Source organism: Hydra vulgaris, chromosome 02 (assembly GCF_038396675.1).
Source record: "Hydra vulgaris chromosome 02, alternate assembly HydraT2T_AEP".
Taxonomy (NCBI): domain Eukaryota; kingdom Metazoa; phylum Cnidaria; class Hydrozoa; order Anthoathecata; family Hydridae; genus Hydra; species Hydra vulgaris.
The window spans coordinates 61,910,001-61,936,998 of NC_088921.1; the positions used below are offsets into that span (position 1 = coordinate 61,910,001).

The following is a 26,998-nucleotide window of genomic DNA, read 5'->3' on the forward strand; positions in this document are numbered from 1 at the left end:
GGAGAAGGAAATTAGCGCATATGAAGTAAGTTTAAAAGATGAGAAAAAGAAAGTTTTACTTGCACAGGTTACTGATTTTTTTTTTGTAGTAGTGCTTATTTGTCCTTTGTCAAGAATTTTTTTATTTTTTTGTTAATACTAATAAAAATACTTTTCCTTTCTTTAGGAAAAAATTCACGAAACGGAAGTTAAACATTCCAGAGAACTTCAATCACTTTACAAAATGGTATCTAAAAATACTGAAAAAGAGGTAAGCGAATTAAATTAATTCTATATTGGTTTTTTACAAAAACTTGTTAAAAAATGTGCTTCCGTTTATTTGTTTTAGTTTTTTGTTTTTAAAAAATTCTGAATTTTTCATTTTAAGCGCGTTTTTTATTTTTAAGCAATACTTTAAAATATTTACTAAGTGTGATTTTTTTTTTTTGAAAATAATTTAGGTTTTTGTGTTTAAATAGTCTATTTACTTTAAAATTAGTTGATTACATTTTCATTTTTAACGTTAAAAAATTCTCTTTAAATTGCTAGTCTCTGCTTGTTACTAGGTCATATTCAGTTACTAGGTCATATTCAGACCATTTAAAAGCGTTCCGATTTTGTAGGATCGCAATTCTTCCGTTTTCTATATGCTAACGTTAATCCATAATATTAGGTACCAACTTACGATGACGTCATGAATGAACTAACGAACTTCTTAAAAGAAACCAAACGTGAAATTAATAAACTGTTGGTAAATTTTTTTTTAACTTTTACTTTTGCTGTTTTACTTACGAATAAATTATTATTGTTTAGTTCTATTTCTGACGACTATTGATTGAATAATTACATCTTTTTTTTTTTTTTTCTTCAAAAAAAGTTCCAAAATCTGTTGATATGATTTTTCAACTTTCAAAGATTTTTTTTTTCAAAAATGATTTGCAAAATTATTATAGCTAATATTTAAACTAAAATTTCTGTTTTTCTTTTAATTGTTTGTCAATTAAACTAAATTTACCGTGTTTTTTTTGTTTTCTTTTTGTTTTTTTCTTTACATTGTTTGTCGATTAAAAAAACGATTTCGTGAAAAAAAGTTTAAGAAGATTTTGAAATTTCATGTCAGAAATATATATGGTCTATTATTTATAGCATACATACTTATGATATATGTTAATTATAGCTTTACTTATAATATTAATGATAGTATTATTTAAATTAATATTTGTTATTTACTATTTTTTTTCCTGGTTTTCTTGAAACCCTTTTATACACACAACATATCTGAGTAGATTCTTTATTTTTAAAAATGTTTTATTCCGGAATTTCTTAACTGTGTTTGATATTTTAAATAAAGGAAAGTTGTTTCCTATAAAGTTTTATTTGATAGCTTAATAGAATCATTTTTTTTTTAATGTTATGATTTTTTCTAACCTATTAAAGTTTGTTCAACAATTAAATTAGAATAGAACTTTTTTTTTTGTCTTACCATTGTTTTTTAGGGCGTACGGAAGTCACCTGAAGGTTATTCGACTTCACAGTGTTCACAATCCATTGAGCCTGAAAATGATTGTATTGTTCAAGAGAGGTTACCTACGCTATTAAACTGCTCATCCGCAAGGGAAAAAATCTTATTAGAAAATCTTGATTTACAAAATCATAAATATGTTCAAACTGATATTGACATGCTAAAAGTAAACTTGTGTTATAATAAATTTGAAGTTACTGAGCAAATCACAGAAGTCTCTGAACGAAATAATTCTAGCAATAGTATGAATGAAAATTACTCTCTCGAATTTTGCAGTAGACAAAACGTCGAGGAAAACAATAACGTATTAAACTTTGATGACGTAAAACTTATGAAAGAAAAATTTTTTGACATGAACTCGAGCGAAAAAAAAAGTTTCGAATACGACGAGAACATTGGAACAATTTTTTTACAAGACAATCCTGTTACTTTAGAATGTTTTCCTAACCGTGATGATTCGGCTATTTTATTGGGTAGTAACAATTTAATAATTTTGATGGAGAATTCAGTAGTGCCATTAGATAACGAAAATAATCCAAATAACGTTTTGCTCAAAAAAACAGAAGAATTTGGCGACTGCACAAAAGATTCAACGAGCTCAGAAGTTCAAAACGACTTTGATGACTCGTCAGAAAATAATGCTAGGCGCCGACGACATGGAATTTCTGCAGAACCTGCTCGCGTTTCTTGGAACACATTGCGTGACTCATTTAAAGTTTTAACGAGTTTCACCGAAAGCCCTGTCGAAAATAGTGATTTCAACTCAATTGTGATTTCAAAAAATAGCGACCTTTCTGACGGTATTTTTTTATAAATTTTTTTATGTAGTAATTTTCATTTTGACAATATTTTTTCAATTTTAACTCATCAAAATGGTTACTTAAATTACCTTTAGATTCCGATCCTAAATGCAACGAAAGTGTGCAGTCAAGTACATCATCTTATTCTTTGCCTGTTATTGAAGTTCAGGACGAGGATGAAAAGTCACTTATCGGTTCGCAAGTTGATTTAGATAGCGAGAGCAATGGGAGTTCAATAAAAAATGTTTCTTTAAAAGTTCCGCGGCAGTATGAGAATTTAAATGCACCTTACCTTATTCCATCAAAATGTGAAGTATTAATTGAAGACGAAGCATTGGAAAAGATGTATCAGAATGTTGTTTTTTCATTTAATACTGATCAGTTTACTCTTCAGCGCAGGCTAGAAAATCAGGTTTATTTTTACTAAAAATGTGTTTTGTATAAAAATAACGTCTAAGTTAGTTAAAACTCTAAATAATTTAAATCTTAGAGATATATTAGTTAAATATCGTTTTTTTAGGAACGCGCGAGAGATGTTGCAGAACGCGGCATGGATAAAGAACTCGAGAAACTGCGTCACGAAATTAAGGTTTTTTTTAAAAACTGTACTTTCTTTTTTTTTTTTTAATAAAATATTTTTCATATTAATGATTTTAAGTGATTCAATTTAGCTTTCTGTAACTTGCTGTATATTTAAAATAATACCTTCTGAATTTTTCTTATTATTTAGAAATTAATTTCTTTAAAAAAAGGAACTCAAGAGTACAAGGTACGATTTGCGTCAAATTGTCTCCTAATAATAGTAATGATGATGATAATAGTATTAATAATAATAATGATAATAATAATAATAATAATTATAATTATAATAATATTAATAACAATAACAATTAAACTGTTCACAACTCTCACTGCACACCACGCTAATTAAGATCCTTCACCTTAACTTATGTTGACGGGTTTTAGTATTACCTTTTTTTACGTTTACGTTTTAGAAAAAAAACATGTTCTTTCAACAAAATAATTTATGAGGATATTTTTTTAGGAAGCCGAAGAATCATTAAACAAACAATGCGACATTCTTCAAAGGTCTGCAATGAAAATCTCTGCACAATCAGAACAACATGGTTGTTATCAACATGTAAATAATTTTTTAATTTTTGAATAAAAAAGATTATTGAGTGGGCCTAAAATTTTTATCATCTTTTTGTTTTTAGGAAAATTTAGTCACTAGCTCCCACGAAATAATGATAGCATATGTGGAACACCTCAAACAAAGAATTTCTAAACTCAACAAAGAAATAGTTGAACATAAGTGAGCAAAAAGTTGTTTATTAATTGAAAATTATTTAATGATGATGCCGTTCAAATGTTGACACAAAATTTTGTAATAAATCATTTGTTAGGAGACGTTTCAACGAGTGTCGTTTTGATCGTTCTGATACGTCAGATGTAGAAACAAAATCCCATTTACAATACCCTGATGACGGTGCCGATTTACAATATGGAGATAATATCACTGGCGACGGAGATAATGGTAATAGCATTTAATTTTTTTTTTGTGGTATGAAAAATAAACTATTATGACCTATGGTATCAAAAAGAGACGTTGTAGGTATGGACTCCATCGAGTAATATTACTTAGAGGTTGCGTCAAAATAAAAAATAAAAAACTTACAAATTACATCAGCACAAAAGTAATAGTCTTTATTTAATGTACACAAGTAAAGTTCTGATCAATGAAATTCTAAACAGGCTAGACAGTTATGTAAATGCATGAAAACATAGTTGAACTTAAGCACTCCTTCAGTCTTTATAAATTACTTGATTTAGAATTAATTAATTTTGTGAAATATCGTATTAAAAATTGGTTTGTGTTATAAAAATGAAATAATGGTTGCACTGCTGAAAAAGAATGACAAATTAATAAGTGTTTCACTTTCATGCATTATTATTGTCTTTAAACAGTTGTGACAAAAAAAGCAAATATGAAAATGCTATAAAAAAATGTGAACGGTCTACTTTGAGTTAGACAGACTTTTTGAGTGTTTTTTGTTGTGGTTTTTATTCCACTGTTTACTATACTTGTATTTAAGGTTATGAATTATTCGAGACGTCTACTTTGACACGAAAAATTGTAAATATCGGCGGTATGAATTTGCTGTAAACATATATGTTTCGAATTATGCTGAAAATGTTTACTAATTAAATAGAGTAGAACGAATAGAAAATAATTTAAAAAGTTGAAATATTAATAGAAAGAGAAATAGCTTCACTTTTGGTCAAAATATCTACCAGATTGATTTTTAACTCAAAGTAGAGTCGTAAGTTTTTGTTTTTCACATTTACCATTGTAAGAACTTAGTTACCAAAACTCGTTTAAAAATACTTTCAGCACTATCTTAAGGGATTTATAATAACATTTTTTTGTTAGATTTAAAAAATAAATAAAAACTTAGAAGTAATAAAATAATAAAGTAGAAGTAATAAAAATTAGAAATTAAGTTTAAAAAATTCGTTTTGTACAAAGCCCATTCATGTATTTTATATTCTCTGTACTAAACATGTCTCTATTTAGATTGAATTTGGTTTTTCTGTAGTTTTAAATTTCCGGTTGTTCAAAAAAAAATAATATGCATATATATAATATTTTAATGCTTTTTTTTTGATTATTTTGATCAAAAAGAGTTTTAAACGTTTATTGACGGAAGTCTATTTTTTTAATGAGTACAGATATATTTGGCTAGATATTTTTGCAAACATTTGTCTATAAAATATTTTGTCTATAAAAGCGAAAGTTTACTTATTCCTGAAAAATTGCTTTGATCGCTTGATGTAACATTAATATTTATATTATTCTATTTAGCGAAAGAAGCAGAAGAAAAAACTAAGGTAAGATTTATCAAAAAAAAATTTCAGGTAATATTTAAAAAACTAAAGTTGATATTATTGGGGGGTGGGGAGGGGAACAACTCATAGGAGTATGAAATCTCTGAGAAATATTGTTTCTCCTAAAAGCATATGTATTATTAAACACAAATAATTTTATTTAACTTATTATTTTCTATAAAGAATTTTCTCCGTTGTTCAATGAATATTTAAGTTATTAAAGTTAGTTATGTTACTTATATCTAGAGCAATAAGTTTTCTGTTATTTCGAAATCATTGGTTGTAACTAAGCGGCTTAAAAGAAGGAATTTAGAACCAGAAGATACGCTTAATAAACGAGTAAGCTTTGACACAACCCCCGTATCTGATATTAAAAATTTAAAAAGGAAAAGTGGCGACAAAAAAGAGTAAGCTTCCTATTTTATTTTTGTATGTTTGTTCTTTCTTTTTTTTTTTTTTTTTATAATTACGCGATAAATGCATCATTGTTAATTGTTATTGATTTCAGATTAGAAATACCGACATTTTATTCGAATTCGTTTTTTAACACAATAAAAAAGCAAGCGTCTACAAAGATACTTATCTGCCTCTGCGTAACGTTTTTGCTTTATGCAATGTACTTATTAGTGAAAAACGCTTTTGAAATTGATACAATACGCTTCCATGATATTTTACTCAGATATATACCACACACTATAGAATACCAAAACAAAAACAATGAGAAAAGTTGACATCCTTTAAAAAAAGTTGACATCGCCACAAGAAAAGTTTCTGTTAATATGTTTTTATATTGCTTCTTAGTAAAAAGACTTTTTAAATTATTACTATCGTATATAAAATATTTAAATCAATTTGTTTATAAATATGCGAACCAAAACCAGTACTCTGGTTTGCATGCTAAAAACGTGATCCGTAACGCTTTGCAATTTTAAAAATTGTTAAAAACCACGTGGTTAAGTTAGCAGCTCACAATGAAATTGCCGATATTTATAAATATTTTATTATGTATATTTATCAAATTATATATTTTATTATTCTTATTTTGTTGATTAAGATTTGTATTGTTTTCTGAGTAACAAGTAGTAGCTTTGACGGCTTTAGCTCTAGCGCTCCCCTACACCCACCCTTATACATACATCAATTGGTAATATTGAAAGTTATGCAAACGAATTTCATACGATTTCATCCTTTTTTATTATGCCGCAGCATCCAATCACAACTAAGAGTGCATAGTTATTACTAAAAGGTATTAAGTATATTAAAAAAATCCATAGTCGTTATATGCTTTTTTTTTTTTCTTTACTGATAGTTTTCTGTAACCAAAAAAAATTACCTCGAAAATATTTTTAAAATTTATAAACCGGTATCTTGATTATTGGAACTGGAACTGCTGGTTGTATGGTTTTTTGAAAATAAGTTCATCGTCCATTAACAATAGATTCGAGAGATTTAACTTTGATCAAGATTTTAGGAGTTGTGTGATTAATTAAAAAAAAAGTTTCGGTATTTTAAAACTTTAATTTTCTGATTTGATTCCAGAATGGGGTTCGGGTCCCAAGAAAAAGCGCTAAAAGTCTTCTTTCGAGATCGTCTCTGTTTTATCATGGGGTCTTATTTAACAAGATTTTTCATTTTGTATTTTTAAGCTGCTTCGCAGGGCGTTTGAGAGCGCCAATGGCACCCGGGCCTAAAATGAAGAACGACACTCCTATTTCAAACCAAAAAATTACATAATTTTAAGTTTTGTGAACTCAGCAATTATCTATTTCTGATACAGTACATTGTATTTCTGCGTTGCTATTAATTCACTCTGGATTAAGAAACGGTTCATTAATCGAACCTGTCATATGAATCAAAATATTAGTTTTAAAAACAAAAAGTCAGTCAACAAATCTTCGAAAAAAGTAAATAAGACGCCTAAAAATAAACTTTTTGAGCTTTATGGCTGCCTAAATATTGATAATATTGTCATAGTTCACTTTTTAAGCCAAGTCTTCTTCAATCAAAATAATCAAAAAACCCGTAACAAAATCCTGACCAATGGTCATACGGAGTTTTTTCAATCATCAGTTTATTAAATGTTTGTTCACCCTCAGCAACTGACACAAAAATATTGTTGAAAATCCGGAGCATGATCAAAATGTACGTAAAAAGGTGTTCCAGCCTCTCAAATTTTCGATTGATTAGCTGCAGTAGATTTCCGTTCTTAAAAATTGTTTTGCGGGCGTTATTAAAACGCTGAACTTCTCCAACAATATCTTCTTTGTTCTCATTTTCAAGCTTTATTTTGAACGGAAAGATCATCATTATACAACCAGATTAATGAGAACATTTTGTCAAACATCCTGTTGCCTTAAATCTTGAATCAAAATGCTACATCTAAACTAACATTAAAAACGTTTACTTCAATTTCTTTTGTTTGGCTTTCGTGAAAATGGATTGTGTTTGATGCTACATCGCGATGCATGTTTGATGCTACATTGCGAAAGCGCTTGCTGTTACGCTTTCTTTTAGTAGCGAGTTCAGTTTCGAATCCTAGCGGTCTAGCTACAGCCTCTTGGAAAACTTGCAACCAAGAGCCCCTAATTTGTTTAAGATCTTTCAGCAAGTCCAACTAAACGTAGTTTGTCATTGATGGTAATGGCTTCAAATTGTAGAAAACAACTAACTTCGTTAATAGCAGTAAGGGTTTTGTACCGAATCGTAAGTATAAATACAAATTCAAAAGATGATAACTATTTTTTTAAGGCAAGACTTAGCTGAGCTGCTCAGTGGTCAGATCTAGATTTTCCATGGCATGTTTAAGAGCTGCCAACATTTCTTTCGGCTTCTTGGCAAGTGGTTTGATTGGTAAGAGAGCTCCATCTTGCCATAGAAAGTCTATGCAGTGAAATTCTTGTCGCTTTAGTGAGGACCTTCCATCGGGCAGGGCTTGTACTTAAAATTACGTATAAAGGTTCGACATTTCCAAAGAATACTTTGATCTTATTGGCTAGTTCAGCTGCGTGCACACCAAACTCAGACTGTGAGCGCTACAGGGAACATACAGAGCTTCTATACAATTTTACCCTATTAGGGTTTGAGCTTCCTTGTAAGCACCTAGCATGCTGGATCCATTATCGTATCACATCAGCGATAACATAATCATAATCACATCAGCGATAACCTTGGCTATATTTATTCCTTTCTTCTTCTTGAAAGTTTCAACACACAAGCATCGGTTTTCTCTGTCATAGAGAAGAAAACAAGTAACCAAGGTTATTTGCCCAGAGTGAAATGTATTGGGGGTACCATTGACTACAATGTTGAAGTAGATATCATCCTGAATTTCTTCGACAGCTGCACTTCGGATAGCTCCATCAAATTCTCTGTTTAAGAAAAAGAAGACAGTTAATCTTATTGATGGCGTCTTACATCTTTCAAGATGTATAGCGATGTTGTTACGATAGATGTAATGACGGGGTTATGGTGAATAACAAGCTCCATACCATTTCCTTTTCCATTTGCGTGTGTTTTACTTGCAAGCATAATTGTATACAATTAGGCACTTCAATCACGTGACTTTTTGTGTGACAAGTTCAGAATATAAATATTGGCGAATTTTTTAGCAATTATTTTCATTCTATTTAATTTCAAATCCAATTGCCAGTTGTATTTCATTGGAAAAAATTTAAAAAAAATTGTTGACCTCTGAAGGTTATTCTTCAAAGTTTCTTAAAAAAGAAGCAAGAAGATTTTTCTATTCGTTTTCTCCATAGTTTATTTTATTTACTTCATTTTTTTTGTCAATCCATGGTTTTAAAGCTATGTGTTTATGGACTTTTTTTAGGTATATAACTGTTAGATAATTCGTGATATTTATTTACAAAGATTTTGTAACACTCATCAACATTTTTATTAAAGAAAGAATGCGCCCATTTAATACTATGGAATGAATTGTTAATTTCTTGATAATCTCCAGCTTTGTAGTTAAATTTTGATTTCCCATAGGATGTTTTTGATGTAGATTGTTTTTTTAAGATGCAATTCCAATTCAATATCTGTTGTGCGAAATTTGAATTGCTCAACGGAGGATTATAACCTATGATCGGGATACGCTCTGGTGCATTAGTTAAAATCAAATCTAAAAGGTATTGCCTTCTAACAATGTGCCTGAATTAAATGTTGGTTTTGTGACGTTTTGAATCAAAAAGTTGTCATTAAATTTTCTAAAAATATTTGCGCCTGTCTATCATTCCTTAACACTGTTTGGATATTCTCATCATTCCATTTTATATTTAGGTAATTGAAGTCTCCGGCTAAGAGTAAATATAAATAATTGTTGCAATCAACACTTTTTTTTGCTATTCTTATTGTTTTGTTGATTTTTTGATTTGTAAGTACTGTAGCATCAAGTGGACGATATATGCTACCAATTAGGATATTTTCATTTTCTGTTTTAATGACACACCAGACTTGCTCAACTGTCATTTCTTCAGATTTTTACAAGATTTATTGAACTATTTTATCTAAATCTTTTTCTTTAAATGTTTATTAAATTTCCTCTCTCTTAACATTTCGTTCAACAGTTTTTTTTTCTCAGCATGCCGTTTTTTTACTTTTAGAATGTTTGTTTAAATGTATAATATCCCTAAAGGCAAATGGTTTTTTTGTTCCAAAACCATTTACCTTTAATGATTTTAAATTTTACAATATATATTGGTACATCTTACAATCATATCGCCATCTTATGAACTGATGTGACTGTAACAAATTAGATCCCGAAATGATGAAACATTACTTTCAATGTGTTCAGGTTCACTAGTTTTGAAAGTAATTTTTTAAGGATAAAGATTATAAAGATGTTTAAGGATTTTACTTTTTTTAAATTCCTTTAATAAGTTGAGATTTCTTGCACCGTTAATATTTAGTACAAAGAGGTTGAGTTTTTACTAGGTAGTAATATCCTTGGTCTTTTTTGAGTGATAGCTGATTTTTTTTTTCTAATTAACGGTAACAAGTTTTTTCATATCTTGTAATGGTTTTTCTATAATTGTATAGAAATTTAATTTCTAAGCATATTTGTTAAAAAAAAGAACACCATCTCAATAATTCTCAAGCCCCATCTGGTACTTGAGAATTATAAGATTCAGTAGAGTATTCATGAGTTAATTCAAGGGTTGTTCTTAGAATAGCTGCCTTTAGTTTTGATTTATAATTATAATAGATTTTGTTGTTAACTTTGCTGGTGGGTTTGATGGTAACCATTAAGAATTATAATCAGTTACAGTTGTAGATTCTCATATCTTAACAGTTTTATCAATCCAAAATAAAACAGCAACGATATGTTAACATGATTCAGCGAGGCCTGCCTTGCAATTACAGTTTGGATATTAAATTCTGCAAAAATTCATGGATTAATTTGGGTATCATTTAGATTTTGAGAATAAAACATCTTAAAAATTTACTAAATATGTTATTTCTTATTTGAACGCTTCCATGAATTATAGGTCTTCATATCCTCAAATGTATAAGAACTTGGTGAAAAGAATAGATAATTTAATAAATCAGTGTAAGTTACAGCTGGAAAAGTTACTTCATTGTTTTTGAATTCGTTATCTGGAATAGCAAGTGTCTATGTGCCTTTATATAAGATTTGTGATCATGCCTGTTTTTGGAACGTACATCTGATGTTTTGTAGTACGACATTACTTTAAAGTAAATTTAGTAAAGAAACTTGATATTAGTTTTAAAAATAAAAAAAAAACTTGATTATTATACCTCATTGATATTAAAAATTATATTAATGTATTAATATTGGTACCAAAACCTGATAAAAACCTATTACAAATGGTATCAAAATTATTACCGCAAACAGTTGGTTTACTTTTTTTATCCTCTTATTATGGCAAAAAGTCTTTGAAAAAATCACGTGACCCATGGGAACACTCTATAGCAGAGTTGGATTTGGCGTTAAGGAATTGTCCATAAACTACGCAACGCAAATTTTTTTTTTTTTCTGATCATTTTCACTTTCAGCAAGGCTGCCAACAACCACTATTAGAGTTGGAAGTTACTGGAAGAGAAAAGATGAAGTTTATAAAGCAAGATAACGATTGACAGACGACTTAAAAGATTGCAAATTATATGAATCAGTAAAGCAAGATAAAGAAAGCCATTTCCAAAGAACTGATGTTCGAAGAAAAAAACTAGATGAATAAGAGCTTTTGGAGCACTTAGGAACAGTCGCAGTAAAAGGATGAGACTTAATTAAATGACGAGTAACACGAAAATGAAATTTAGTAGATGGAACAAGAGACGCTAGCTCATTAGAGCAGTACCCGTTGTAGTATTTGTAGAAAAGAGAAAGAGAAGCAACATTACGACAATGTGATAATGGTTGCAGGTTGGCTGTAAGAGCAGGTCTAACTATGTTTACAAAGCGTTTTTGCATCTTGTCTAAAAGAGAAAATGCATCAATGGAAGATCCGCCCCAGATATGGCAACAGTATTCCATACAAGGCCAGGTTTGAAATTTATAGAGATAAAGAATAGAACCCGGAGTGAGAAAGTATCAAGCCCGATAGAAAGATCCAACCTTAGCAGATGCTAATTTTACAATGGATTTGATATATGGCTTCTAAGAAAGATCGAAAATAAGAGTTAATCTAAAAGATGAAAAGTAGATGACTCGTCGAGTACATCACCGTTCATAAATATAGAAAGATTTAAACTATTGCGGTAACGATTAGCTAAAAAATTGGGTTTATCTGAATTAAAGTTCACCAGCCGCTGAAAGCCCTATGCTGTAGCAGAAGTGAGATTCTTTTCAAGCTCAAATGCCAATCAGAGAGTTGGCTTCTTATCAAGACAAAAATAAATAATAGTATCATCAGCAAACAATACCACCTCAGATGTTGAGAATATCTGGAAGATCGTTAATGGAAGTTAATAAGAGTATAGGGCCAAGGATTGAATCTTGAGGAACCCCAAAGTTACAGAATATGAAGAAGAGTGCTGTCCATCGAGGACAATTTTTATACTTTGATTGGAAAGGAAGGATTCGATAATCTTAATGATGTTGCCTAACACACCGTAAGAAGAAAGCTTATAAAGAAGACCAGCATACCAAACTTTATCAAAAGCTTTAGAAATATCAAGAGCAATAGCCTTAACCTCTCCACCTCTATCTAATGTACAATAAAATCTATCGGTTATCACTGTTGGCAAATCGGCTGTAGAACGAGAAGATCGAAATCCATATTGATAAACAGAGAGTAATTTATTAGATTCAAGATGAGAGATTAAGTGTTTGTTAATTAAAGATTCAAAAACCTTGCTTATGATAGAAAGAAGACTAATTGGATGGTAGTTAGACGAGTCAGATTGCACTCCAGGTTTATTAAAAATAGGGATAACAGATGCCGTTTTCCAGCATGCTGGAAAACAAGACTCTGATAAACACTTGTTAAATAGTTTTGAAAGTATTGACGACAGCTCTGAAGAACTGCAAGACTACAACAGGTATGTTGTCCGGACCACAAGCTGTAGAAGAGTCTAAGCAGAAAATCACTTAAGATACAGAAGCTGGTGTAATACGAATGTCAAGCAATGAATCAACTTGTTTGTCGGCAATATTTGGTAGAACGCAATTAGTGGAATCAAGAGATGATATTAATGAAAAGTTCTTACCAAACAATTCAGCTTTGTCTTTAGGTGAGGTGACAAAATCTAAACCGTACAAGAAAGGTGGAATAACAGATTTGTCCTTATTATTGATACTATCCAGAAGTCACGGGAGCCAAAATTTTGAGATAAAATACAAGATTTCATGACCTGAGAACGTTTGGCTTTGGTGTTAAACAAAACCTATTTACAATGATTTCTAGCAATAGTAAACATAAGTCTGTTTTCTGGAGAACTTTTTTTCTAATAGATATGGAAATAACGGTTTCGGTTGGAAATTACAGCAGCACAATGTGAGGTAAAACAAGCAGAAAAGTAAGGCTTGACTTGAAATTGTCGAGAGGGAATAAAAATCCCAGCCTGAATCTAAGAAGCTGTGTAAAAAGCACATTTGTCAGCAGGAAGACGAAAGATTTCTACCCAGTGGCCATCACGAAGAAAATTACGAAAAGAGTCCCACTCAACTTTAAAGTAGTTGTAAAAGGTAAAATGATAGGGAGATTCTGATGATGAAGAAGAATGAGATAATAATTTTAGAGACATAAAACCATGGTCAGAAGCACCTAAGGGTGAATGTAGAGAAACTAAGCACTGACTGGGATCAGAAACAAGACTTAAGTTGAGTGGAGAAAGTAAATGATTCGGGTTGTCTGGAAAGCGAGTTAGAAAGTTGACTATTTGAGTTAGGGATTGAGAAAGGCAAAAATTGTGGGCTTTAACGCCTGCAGAGTAACTGACGCTAGAGCTAATCCATTCAGTGTAATGAGCATTATAGTTACCAACAACAACAATATTGGCTGATGGATAAAGAGAGAGGACTTGGTCAATTTAATTAGAAACAGCATCAAAAGAGTGAAGGAGAGCGATATAGAAAAAAGAGAAAGACTATCAAGTGAATTAGTGCTAAACAAAAACTCATAAAAGAATAGTCTGTCGATTCAAACCTAGTTTTCGACAAATGGGTGAATTCTTACGAATGTAAATGCCCATGCCAAGCATGCGACTATTGCAGTCTTTACGAATTAAAGGAAGATAACCATCAACACTAAAATCTCAAGGTGAGACAGCTAAACTCAAATTAGTCTCACAAAGAGCAAGTAGGTCTGGTGAACTTTGCAAGAGATAAGACTCAATAGAAGAAAAGTTACTTCGAAGACCACGAATATTAGTGAATGGTTTAGAGAACTTGGTGATGACGATGGTTTTTTGTGTTTTATAGCTTTTGGTACTTTTGTCATTTTTAAATTTGTTCAAGAACTTAACTCAAAGCATAGATAGTACTCAGTACACTATTTAATAGTCCAAGCAATTTCCTCATTACTATTAATAAACACTAAGCCGTAACAAAGGGCTCTGAATATGGTCTTGGCAATGCACACCAAAAGTACGAACATTAACACCGTTCATGTGCAGGATGGCACTGTTAGTACTCTGATATTGTTCAGCTGTGATGGAATCAGCCTCTCTAAGAGCTACCACAGAGTTCGAGAAACCTGACTACCAGGCAACCTCAGAACCATAAAACTGAGTTTTAGAGTTGTACGCTCATTAGAAGATAATAGAATAAATTGCCTAGTCATACACTAGCAAGACCCATGCATTGAGTCAGTATTCATCATCCTCAATTGGAAACAGTGCATTATAAATACATTTGCATTAGCCTAATAGATGAAGAAGGGGTGCGAGGCTGGTCAACAGATAAAATCTGTTTACCTCTTAAGTCTTTGCCCTGGAGGCCTTCTACAAGACAGTAGCCGGATGCATTTAACATCTGCCCAAAATGAATATTTTTATCGAGACACCATCTCTAGCCTCTACTCAACCAAGAACCCCAAAGCAGGGGGTGTTTTAAGTTGGAGTTGGCTTCTCCTAGCTTTTGCCTAAAAAAGCGTGTCCTACAAAGCGGCAGGACATGAAATAGGTTGTACTGGGTTACATGCTACATGTGACCTGACACATATGAAAATGTTTTTAAAGAATAGAAGTAGGAAATATTAGGCCCTTTTACGCGACGATTTTCATTAAACTTAATTCTCTAACTTAATATTTTATTCGAATTAAGACTCTGCAAGGGAAAACTTTTGATCTTTTTTGTTTTGTTTATTGTGAAGGTTGGCGTGACGTAATTTATGGACGATCTCTTAGGATATAGCAGGGTTAGATTTTGGTGTTTTTCCGATAACTAAATTTACTCCTACCATTAATCAAACGGAGACATAAGAACACAAATTTTTTTTATTGCCTGCGTTAAAGGCTGCCGTTTTACTTTTAACGAGGTAGAAATCTTTCATGCATAGTAGAAAAAGTTTACAATTGTCATTGCTATAAAGAAATAGGTTAGTGTCGTCAGTAAAAATATTACTTAGTAGATTTGAGACTTTATTGAATTCATTAACATAAATCAAGAAAATAAGGAGACCTAATATAAAACCAATTTTTGAGGAACAACGCAAGATATATTTTTAATAAAGTCTTTTAACAAATATCATTACCAGAAATAATTTGTTTTCGGTTTGATAAATAACTTTCAAACCACTTAATAATTTTGTTATTTTTTCCATATTTAAGTTTATGAAGTGGCGAGATATGACTATATATTTAGTAGTTGTATGTAGTGTGCTATACTTTTAGCAATGTTTAACAAATACATTTTAATCACAGCGTCAAAAATTATCTATCATATAGAAAATAAAACAATTAAAAAGTATTTTACTAAGTGGTTTACCACGAAATGAGTTTTTTTTTTTTTGTCAAATTAAATTTTGTTTTTTAGAATATTAAATAAAACAAATTCCAATAACAAATTTGAGTACTTGTTATCAAAAAGTTGAAATTTTTAGTCAAAAAAAATTATCAAATTTCATCCAAAAAAGGCCTAAAACTGTACAAATGGATGAAACAAGAAAACTCAAAGATAAAATGTATATATTTGTCAAAACTGATCAGCAGCCGTGGCGCAGTGGTAACGCACTTGTCTCAGAAACAAAAGATCCGTGGCTCAAACCCACCAGGCAAGTTTTGCGACATCGGTTAGGAAAAAGGCGTGAACTTCCTATTAAATGCTTATCCGCGATGCACTGTGGAAAGACAGTAAGAACTTTTTGGGGCAAGAAATTAAAAAATAAATTTTTGAACAGATAATCTCACTTATATTATCTAGTTCCTGAACTAAAATAAAGTTCATTTCACAAGTAGAAAAGCCAATTTTTGAAACTTGCTGGGTTTACATGAAAAAATCACGAACAGTGACTAATAACTCTGTGAATATAGCACCTTATGTCTTGATTGTGGCTCAGTCTCCAGATCTAAGTAATTCTTGCAAATGCTAAAAATTTCAGCACCACATCATAAACAAATCTGGAAATATCTTGTTTCACGTCAAGGTTAAAAGTGAAAAATAACAAATAAAGAAAACAACAAAAAAAAAACAGTCGAAAAACTTCCAAAAGCGTAGGATTTTTTAGCATCAAGTTCTTAATCTTTATCAAGCCAACATTTAGACCCCCTAATTGAATTTTTCTTTTTTTATTAAAAGTTTTTCTCTTTCTTTATAATACTAACACAACGTCTGTCCTTTTTCAATGAATCGGTTACAGTCTTATCGCTGTGTGGTATATTAAAATATTCAAAAATACGTTTAAGACCAGATGTTTCTTGGTTAAAAATCAATATAGTTGAGCTTACTTCAATTTCTAGGATACCTTTCTTCACAAAGACATTTTTGGGACACCTAGACCAAATTATATTATTGATCTCTTCATTGCAGTTTTGTGTTTCTCCTTAAACACACTTTTTCAATAATTGGTCATCACTTAAATTGTTGAAAACATAATACCATGGACCTATATAGGTAGATTAACTTTTGATTTAGGGGAAAGTTGGGTAGCTCCAGACGGAGGGTAATTCCGGACACTTGATGTATAGATTAAACTAATAACTTTTTATTGATTAAAGATGCATTTTATTTACAATATTTATTTAAAAAAAGTTCGGTAAATAATGGTAATAAATAATAAGTGGTATCGGACACATGTTTGGAGGGTGGTTTCGGACAACTTAATCCATTTACATACTAAAAATGAGCAATTTTTTTATAAAAATAATAATATATTTAATATAATACACAAAACCATTATATTAATTCATTTAGTTTCAATAAAAAGAAAAAAGATTTGAAAAAGTTGTTCTTAAAGTGTTTATTTTCATTAGTAAAAAGCGAATGTTTGTATTTCAAAAGATGATATTTCTTTGGCATTCCTTATTTATCAGACAATTTTTAAGGCAATTTTTTAAAAATATATTGAGAAACATTCCAATGGTAATTAATTACATTTGTGTTACGCTGGTAAAAAAGAGGTAAAATCATAGTTAAACTATGTGTCCGGGGCTACCCTCCAATTTTGAAACATGCCTTTTTTTTAGAATTTTTTCTTTTATGTTTTGCATATTATTTAAGTACACAATAATTATCTTTTTGTTTCTAATTTAATAGGTAAATGTTTATACTTTTAAAAAAGTTCTTCAACTTCTTTTTCTGTTGCTACATGTGTACAATCTATTTTTTCCTTAATTGTCTGGGCTAATCAATTTTACCCTATAGTAGTCATTTTCCTGGTCGCCTTCTAATTTTTTCCACTTACACTAACTTTCAGGTCCTACAGGATATAAAAACATGGTGTCGCGATTGAAACACAGTGAAAAAGTACTGCTCTGATAAGCAACAATCGTTTATAAGTTAATATCAAATGCACTCCTCCCTTTATTTATTTATTTGTTTATTTTTTTCATAATTTAACTTGTAAAAGTGTACCATTCATATAAATAAGATATAGGGGAGACCGGGGCTAGTTGGCTCGGTTTTTACTCTATAAGCTCTGTAGCCCAAACAGCACATTTTTTTGAAAATAATAAAGTGTAGTCTCAAAGAGTATGAATTTGGGTAACTGATAAAATTTGCATTCATTTACATAAAAAAAATCCTTGGGGCCTTCCAGAGCCCTCAAAAAAAAAAAAAAATTGCGCCAACTTACAGTAAGTTGGCGAAAACTATAAAAATGATAAAAGTTGGCGAAAACTATAAAAACCTTCTCACGGTTACTTTATTTCTTGCGCCTTATTCGTAACTGAATAGTTTTCCGTTTCAGGCACTATAAGGGGTCGCCCATAAAGTACGTTCGTTTTTATTTGGACTTCCCCCCCCCCTCCCCCGCATTTTGCTATACGCTTTTTTGAGTATACTCCACCTAATGTACCTACGCTTTTAACCTACCCAATATTTTATATTTTTTTAATTTAGTGTTTCTTAAATTTTATAATTGATCCACCGCCCTCCCATTTCATTTAGGCCATTTGCAGACCCCCTCTCCCCCTCTGAGAGTACGTACTTTATGGACGATCTCTAATATAAATTTCTCATTTGAACTGTGTTCATAGCATTAACATTTTAAAATGGTTTCATTTAAGAGTTTAAAATTATTATTGTACCTAGGGCTGGCGATGGGTCGGGTCTAGACCTAGACCTATTCCGTTAAGTCCGGTCTGGGTCACATTTTTCGGAACCGAAACCCACCAGACCCGTTAAACCTTTTTTTTATATTTAAAGAGGATTGAGAAATTCAAAAAACAAGTAGCCTTAAAGTCGTCTTCTTTGGAACTAAAAAATGAATTACAATTGTACTTAGATAAGCCATTGATTGTTGATCAAAAATGATTTGACATACTGGAATGGTGTAGACATGTTGGAGTTAGATTTCCAGTTATACAATGTTTAGCAAGAGATATTTTGTCGATTGCATTGTCTACTGCTGCTTCTGAGTCAGCCTAAAGCACAGTTGGTAGATAAATATATGTAGTTGTATAATTCCAAGCACATTGGAAGCCATTATATACAAGTATGCTCACAAGATTAGTTAAAATCTAAACTTCGAGGTATTTTAGTTTACATCCTTTTTTTTTAATTTACTTTATTTACTAATTTTAATTTTTCAATTAAAAGAAAAAAAAAAAGGTACTGCGATCTCCATTAATGAAAACGAAGCAGCTCTAATTTCTTAGGAAAAAAAGAAAAAATACTCGCGACCTTTGTCAATATGAAGACTTGCAAGATTTTGTTCGGAATTTACATGAAGTCTAACATTGTTATTAATAAAACTATTGCTATCTATCGTTATTGTAAAATCATTTATTTCTGAATAAAGTTTTCTGTTATTTTCTGAAGATTTTCATTCACGGTCTTCTTAGATTATAGTTCAATTAAAAAAACAAGGACCCAACCACGTTAAAAGTATTTCTCTAACAAAATCAAGTATACCTTTAAAGCAATCCAATTTAAGATTTTTAGGAACCATTGTTGATGAAAAGTTATCCTGGCTTCCTTATATAATATACATCCAGTTAAAAACCACCAAAATCATACGTTTAATGTATCGAGTTCATTCGTCAATACACAAAGCATAGATGTATCGAGTTCGCTTCGTCAATACAAAGTCTTAAATTAATCGAGTTTGGGCTAATACATAGCTTCATCAGCTATGCAAACATTTCATGGGCAAGTACTCAAACATCAAAGCTTAAAAAACTGTATAGTTTACAAAAACATGCTTGCAGAATCATTTACTATAAGGATAGGCGTGGAACACGCTAAACCCTTAATGAAAGATACGAAATTATGGATGTGTTTGAAATAAATGTCTATCAGCGTTAAATTTTCATGTATCGTTACAATTACAATTTCTCTCCTATAAGCTTTAATAACAAATTTGAATTTAATGAAAATAAAAACTATAATCTTAGAGCAAATATGTTAAACACATATAAACTGCCTCGGATAATAAATAAATATAGCATTTCAATTCGAGGTCCTAAAGTATGGAATACTTTTCAAAAAGGGTTCAAAGGTTAAAGATAAGTTCGTTAAATTCATTCGAGTTTATAACAAAAAAAGAAATTTTTAAAATTTGAGAAACATTTTTGGTTAATGTTACATCTCTACTTTTTTTGCTGCTTAACTAACTTAATAGCGAATTACGAATTTTATTACGTATTACGATATTTTATTAAAATTTGGTAAAGGGGCTCTATGAAAAGATTGCAAAGAAATAGTTACTTAAAAAAAGGTGAGAGTCAGATAAACACCTACAACTACAATCTAAGAAGTATATTAACGCGGTGCTAAAGTCCTGAAAGATTTTTGAGTTTGAGCAACACTAGAAATGCATCCCACATGAGGTATGTGTTCATAAAGCATACTAAACAGGGTCTTCTCAAACTAATATAGATAGTATTAAAAATAAAAAAGTAAGCCACGAAAGCTTTTGGACACTCAACCGCATAAAGATTTCCTTTATATATCCATGGCGTCTGTAGACATACTTTACTGTGTGAATTTTTAAAAAACCTCCAAGGTCTTCAAAGACCCTTATGCATATAGGTACCACCCCTCTTTACATTATACGATGGAAATTCTAATAGCTAAATGCTTTAGTTTTCCAATGTTTTCATTATTTACAATGCTCCACTTAAGGTGGTAGTACACCAAAATAAATGAAAAAAATTATTTTTTTTTACTTTTATTGTTTAACCAATATAATCTTCGCAGATTTCGAATTTTTAGTTCATTTAATTAAATAAAAAAAGCTTCACATGTTAAAACTTTTTTATAATGTATCGGTATAAAATGTTTTTTATTTTCCCCCTAGCAACGCTTTGTTTATTCCGTTGTTATGCGCTTTAGAAAAAAGTTAAACCATAAAAAAGCCATAAAATACTTACTTTTTCAACTCTTTTAAGTGCAAAGTTGTAGACTGCAACGACTTCTTGTTAATTAATTTAGTATGATGGCTTAATTGACGTAATTCGCTTCTTGGTTTAAGCTGCATTCAAAACTTTATTATTTATGCTATAGTAAATCTTTTATCTTTTTAAAATAAAAATAATATGGGTGGATCAAAGAGAAAACAATTATCAAATAGAATATATAATAATAAAAAAGCAAAATTTCGTGGAAACAGATATACAAAGATTCCTTCTTCAGAAACGAAAACTTTATCTTTTGTTGAATCTGCCACAGATTCTGCTTCTTCAAAAAAATTAAATATTGCTGATAGAGATTTTCAAGATTTTCAAAGTTCAGATTTTAACTTTGTCATGAACTTTAGTCTGTTGGAAAACGTTATATCGCTACTGAAATGCTCGAATTTGTGTGAAGATAATGTTTATTTAATGTTTGATTCCTCAAAAAAGTATGGTATAAGTATTGGTTTAAAAATGTTGTCACAGTTGCAATTGGAAAACTGAGTTTTTTTCATCTGCTACATTTTGTAAAAAAAATTTAATCGAACAACAAGAACCTAGTAAAATCAAATATAGTGGACAAAAACCATTTGATATTAACACACGTGTCATTGTGGCTTTTCGTGAAATGGGTAAAGGGTTATCATCATTAGAAATATTTTGTGGAATAATGAATATGAAGCCACCTATGAACAAAAAAAGCTACAATAAAACTTTACATAACCTGTTTGATGTTTATCAAAATTTAGTTGACCAGAACATGAAAAATGCTGCTGATGAATTAATCCCTACAAGTAAAACATCAAGAGATATTATGTGTAGCTTTGATGGTTCATGGCAAAAGCGTGGTTTTACTTCAAATAACGGAGTTGTTTCTGCAATTTCAGTTGAAAGTGGTAAATGTATTGACTTTCAAATAGAAACAAAAACATGTAAATTATGTTTAATATGGAAGTTAAAAAAATACACGTACCCAATCGAATATGAAAAGTTTCAGTCATCACATTACCAAAAGTGTAAAAATAGTCATACTAGATCATCATCGGCTAAGGAATCAAGTGGTGTTTTAAAACTTTTTCATCGTTCTGAAAAGAAAAGCAATTTAAGGTATACCACATATCTTGGTGACGGAGATAGTAGTTCTTATACCAGTGTTGTTGCTGCTAAACCTTATGGACATAATGTAGAAATTAAAAAAGCAGAGTGCATTGGTCATATTCAAAAACGAGTTGGCACGCGTTTAAGAAACTTGAAAAAAAGCAGCAAAGAAATTTTAAGTGATAGTAAAAAACTAGGAGGAGCAGGTTGTTTGACAGAAAATGTTATTAACACATTGCAAAATTACTATGGCAAAGCAATCAGACAGAACATTGGAAGTTTATATGCAATGAAAAAAGTGTAGCAGCTGTTCTTTTTCACTGTTCTGAAAGTTATGACAATGAAACACGCCATCAATTTTGTTTGCGCACTAAAGATTCTTGGTGCAAGTTCCAGGCTGATAAAGTAACTGGAAAAAAAACATACAAAGAAAATATTTGTATTCCTGCTGCTGTTCGAGATTTTATAAAACCAATATTTAAAGATCTTGGAAGTGATATTCTTTTAGAAAAGTGTTTGCACGGTAAAACACAAAATCCTAATGAATCCTTGAATCAATTGATTTGGAAGCGGTGTTCCAAAGATATATTTGTTGAAAGAACTGCCTTATGTGTTGGAGTAGCATCAGCTGTCCTATACTTTAATAATGGACTACAATTTTTAGAGACGTTATTTGATAAGCTTGAAATAGCTGTAGGTTGCAATCTACATAACTTTTGTCTTATAAATGACTCAAAGCGCATTTTTAAAGCAGAAAAGCAATGCACAAGTATAGTGAAATTAAGACGCAAGAAACTAAGAGCTATACAAAAGGGTTTTTGTGATCAAAACGAAACATTAGAAGGTGCAATTCATGGAAATGGGGAGTTTTGAACAATTATTTTTTTGTTTTTATTTTTAAATTGAGTTTTTCTCAAAATCATGTTTTATAGTCTGGCGACGGAGATATTTTTCAAACCGATAATCGATTTGATCCGAAATTTGGTACACTTGTTTGTAACACATGTATTTGCAACCTAGAATTATGTTTACAGCTAATTAAGTTCTACTTTTGTGAGTGATCTTGTGTTCTCAAATAACACCAAAACTTCCAAATATGACTAAAATGCATATATTTTGACTTTTTTTGGTCTAAATCCAAAACATTTAGTGTATGTTGTAATTGCATAAGTAAAGGATCACAAGCCAAAATTTCAGTTCAAATTTATTTACGGTTACTGAAAAAACCCTGTCGCCAGTTATTCATTGTTAGGCTTTTGTCTATCAATAATTATGCGCATAATTAATTTTTTTAAATTTTTACTTTTATTTTAATCATATAATATGTTATGCCCTATTAAAAATTGAAAAAAATGTTGAAATGCGAGATTTCTTTTTTAATGGTATACTACCACCTTAATGACTGAGAAAACTACTTTAATTACCATACAGTTATTGGCGGCCATGATAATGCTTGCATTTATTAGACCAACTCCTTAATGCTGTTCAGTGACAAGACTATTAGGACTTAGAGCATCTTTAAACAAAAAAATGCGTAATTTTTTCTCTTTGAAATTACTAATAGATTTGGGACCCAGAACCTTTTATTGTATTGGGTCTGGGTCAGGCCTGTTGAAACCCGACCCAAGGCTGTTTATACAAGTCGGGTCTGGATCCACAGATATCCGACCCATTACCAAGGGCTGCCAACTCGCCGAAAATTCCATATATCTATGTGTAATTGGCCGAAAAATGCATTATGGGATGTCTTGCGGGACCAAATTCATATAAACAACATAATCAGTTATTACACTAAACACTGTTTATAATATATATATACATAGATATATTACATTTTAAAATATTATTGGCTTTAGCTTTTCAGGAATTAAATTATTATTTGTAATCCCTTATATAATTAAATATGCCAGCTTTTTGTTCAGCCATCAATTGTGTAAACAAACGTGGAAAGAATGTTGAAAACAGTATATCTTTTTTTAGATTCCCAAAAGTCAAAAACAGGCAAGTAACTGTTCGTCATATTTGATTTATCAAAAAAATAAATATATCAAAACTTTAAAGATATTTATAAAACAATGTAAATGCAAAATATGATAAAAATTTCGATGCATAATATGATGGAAATAACTGCAACAAATTTATTAGGTTAACTTTTTTCTAGATGCAAACTTTGGGTTCATAAATGTCGTCGTCAAGATCTTGATACAAAATCTTGTGAAGAACTTAATCTTAATTATACAATTTGCAGTGAACATTTTGATTCATCTCAATACTATCTAGCTAACAATGGCGGTAAAAGAGCACTTGTAACTGCTGTACCAACAATTTTTAACTTTGCAAATCAACCATCTTCGTTAAATTTAAAGAGAAAACAACCAACAAACAGAACTTGTTTACAGGATAAAATACAAAAAAAAGAAGTCAGTAATACAATTGAATTTAGCGCAAGAAATAGTGTTGATACTACTGTTACAAATAATATATCAGCTGTCAAAACCAATTTTAGAAATAAATATTTGTTATCTTAAGTTAAGATTTTTCGTCTTAGAAAAAAAATAAAGAACTTACAGTTAAAGAACAAAATGTTATAAAATTGTGATGGTTCAATAGAACACATAAATTTATCTAAAAAATTTTTAACTACTACCCAGCTACAATTTTTTGAAAGTCAATTATGAATAATCGCGTTAAAAAAGGAAAGCGTTGGACTGTTAAAGATAAACTGTTAGCCTTGAGGATTATGAATCACAGTCCACAAACTTTTAAAATGCTAAGAAGAGTTTTTTCATTGCCTGCTAGAAGCACTATTTTAATGTTTCTAGAAAAATCTTTTGGGACCCTAGTATCTGGATTTTCAAATAAGGTTATGGCTTTATTAAAAATGAGAGTTGAAACCATGACAAAATTAGAAAGGAACTGTAGCCTTGTTTTTGATGAAATGTCTTTAAAGCAACATCTGGATTATGACAAAAACAGTGACAAGGTTGTTGGAATTCAATCGAATGGTAAACCAGTGAACCAAGTACTTGTATTGATGGTTCGAGGGTTATCAACAAAATGGAAACAACTAATTGCTTATTTTTATAGTAATAATGCCATGAGTTCAATTAATTTAGCTAAGATCTTAAATAATGCTATGGTTCATCTACATGCAATAGGTTTAGCTGTAAGATGTCTTGTTTTTGATCAAAGCTCAACTAATATTAGAGCTATTAAATTTCTAGGATTTTCATCATTAAATCAGCAAATTTTACATCCAACTACAAGAGCAAAGGTATATATAATATTTGATCCACCACATCTCATAAAAAGTATCAGAAATAATTTAATACAACATGACATTCTGTCTGATGGTAAAATAATCTAGTGGAAGCATCTGCAAGAGCTCTATAATTTGGAAAAGGTTAATGCTATCCGCCTTGCTCCAAAATTAACAGATTGTCATTTAGATCCAGGATCACAATTAGCCATGCGGGTAAAGTTGGCAACATAAATTTTTAGTAGTCAAGTTAGTACTGCTTTGAATGTATATGCTTCTACAAAACTATTGCCTGAAAAGGTTTTGTCTACATCCTTTTTTATTAAAAATATGGATATTTTATTTGACATAATGAATTCTCGTAAACTAATAGCAGATAAACCAACACGTTTTGCTTTAACGTTAAATAATAAGTTTATTCAACAGCTTGAAGATTTGAGAGTTTGGATTAAGGGGTGGTATTTTTGTGGTGCTCGTAGCCAAAAAGGTATATCCAGTCATTGGGGTTTAGATGTTACTATTTCTAACATTCTTTGTCTCACAAAGGAATCGCTTAACGAGGATTTCTTTTATGTTTGTACAGCTCAGTTTAATCAAGACTGTTTAGAAAATTTTTTTGCATTAATACGAAGCAAAGGAGATTGGAATGATAGACCAACAGCATTGCAATTTAAATCAGCATATCAAAATGCTTTAGTACTCCTTTCAATAGAGCAATCTAATTCTAACAGTAATTGTCTCCCAGAATCAGATTTTTCGGTTGCAGTTACCGTAGATTCAATTACCAACAAAGTATTTGAAAACCAAATTTCTACAAATGAAAAATTGATTTTTAAACAGCCATCTTCATTATTATCAAAAAAATTACAACCTTGTGTTTTACCAAATGTTTCAAGTGATTCACTTTCGCAGTCAGTTAAGCAAGTTTTAAAATCGATTGCAGAATATTTAATAAAGAAAGTTCAAATTTGTCAAAAATGTGTCCAAATTCTTTCAAGTGTCACATCAAGTGGAAGTAACTTATTTAATACTGATTCTTTTTTAGAAAACTTGCTTAAGGATATGGAAACTGTTTTTATTTTACAAATCAAAATTTTACTTACTAAAAGAAACATCATACAACAAGTTATTAATGAAATAAAAAATCATTGCAATTTTAGATTTCTTTTTGATGAACATGTTGATCATGCCTTTCTCTTGAAAGAAAGTTTAATTAGAAACTTTGTTATTATGAGAATATCTTATTTTATACGCTTTTATAATCGAGATAAGCAACCACGAAACAAGGCATGTAAAAAAAAAAAAGGCTCGTATTATCCATGGATAATGCAATTATAGATCCATGCTTACTTTTTGTATTAAATAGAAATGATTTTATTTTATTAATAAAAGATATTTCTTATTAAAAATAGTGTTTTTTTTCTCACAGATCATTTATTAATTTAGAATCTAAATAAGAATATATTTAAACGAATAAGGTGATAACAATGCTTTTAAATAGCGGTTTTGCAATTTTTATCACTATCATAAATATATTTATGTTAAGTTAATGTTATACAAGTAAATTTATGAATAAGTTAACAATATCTAAAGTTTAGTTTCTAAAGGAGTTTTTTTCAAGCTGCCTGATATGATTGCTACTTAAATTTATGTTATTAAAATTCATTAAGTTTACGTATTAAGATTATTTTGGTCCCGCAAGACATCCCACAATGCTTTGCGGCTAAAATTACACTATTTTGTCGGGAGTTGGCAGCCCTTGCCCATTACCAGCCCTAATTGTACCGCTAAGGCTAATTTCGCGTTACTCCATAAGCTCGTAGCGAGTTTTCTCTTAAAAGCACTTTTTAAAAAACTGTTAATATTTGAAGTCATAATTTTTATCGTATCACATTCACATACATTTATTTACTACGGGATTCATAAAATTCTACCAGAAAAAAAACAACTGCAACCAAACTATTTAATATTTCAATGTTTTATTCAAAAACATCA

At 30.4% G+C, this 26,998-nt stretch overlaps 3 protein-coding genes across 4 annotated transcripts in view; 2 read left to right on the forward strand and 1 right to left on the reverse strand.

The window, feature by feature from the left end:
- The window catches only part of LOC101238151 (uncharacterized), a 105,927-nt gene extending 99,684 nt beyond the window's left edge, over window positions 1–6,243 (forward strand). For both annotated transcript variants that reach the window (XM_065791626.1, XM_065791627.1), the window contains 13 exons: window positions 1–67; window positions 167–250; window positions 653–730; window positions 1,476–2,301; window positions 2,397–2,713; window positions 2,822–2,890; window positions 3,032–3,070; window positions 3,347–3,442; window positions 3,519–3,616; window positions 3,708–3,838; window positions 5,168–5,193; window positions 5,437–5,597; window positions 5,699–6,243. The exon at window positions 1–67 is cut by the window's left edge and continues 16 nt beyond it. In XM_065791626.1, coding sequence (XP_065647698.1) covers window positions 1–67; window positions 167–250; window positions 653–730; window positions 1,476–2,301; window positions 2,397–2,713; window positions 2,822–2,890; window positions 3,032–3,070; window positions 3,347–3,442; window positions 3,519–3,616; window positions 3,708–3,838; window positions 5,168–5,193; window positions 5,437–5,597; window positions 5,699–5,921 — 2,215 coding nt within the window. In that variant the 3' untranslated portion in view covers window positions 5,922–6,243. The remainder of the gene's footprint in view (window positions 68–166; window positions 251–652; window positions 731–1,475; window positions 2,302–2,396; window positions 2,714–2,821; window positions 2,891–3,031; window positions 3,071–3,346; window positions 3,443–3,518; window positions 3,617–3,707; window positions 3,839–5,167; window positions 5,194–5,436; window positions 5,598–5,698) is intronic.
- Window positions 6,244–11,266: 5,023 nt separating this feature from the next.
- Window positions 11,267–11,623, reverse strand: LOC136076213 (uncharacterized). Its single transcript, XM_065789687.1, has one exon. It carries the CDS (start codon window positions 11,621–11,623, stop codon window positions 11,267–11,269), a length of 357 nt encoding a protein of 118 aa, XP_065645759.1.
- A 12,024-nt stretch (window positions 11,624–23,647) lies between these two features.
- Window positions 23,648–24,272, forward strand: LOC136076214 (52 kDa repressor of the inhibitor of the protein kinase-like). The gene is made up of 2 exons (XM_065789688.1): window positions 23,648–23,745; window positions 23,906–24,272. Exons 1-2 carry the CDS (start codon window positions 23,648–23,650, stop codon window positions 24,270–24,272), a joined length of 465 nt encoding a protein of 154 aa, XP_065645760.1.
- The last annotated feature ends 2,726 nt before the right edge of the window (window positions 24,273–26,998 follow it).

Coding starts and splice junctions, on each gene's coding strand:
- LOC136076213 (XM_065789687.1), bottom strand. CDS start 11,623: ATGCAAAAACGCTTTGTAAACATAGTTAGACCTGCTCTTACAGCCAAC.
- LOC136076214 (XM_065789688.1), top strand. CDS start 23,648: ATGCCAGCTTTTTGTTCAGCCATCAATTGTGTAAACAAACGTGGAAAG. Junction 23,746..23,905: donor TTCCCAAAAGTCAAAAACAG/GCAAGTAACTGT, acceptor ACTTTTTTCTAG/ATGCAAACTTTGGGTTCATA.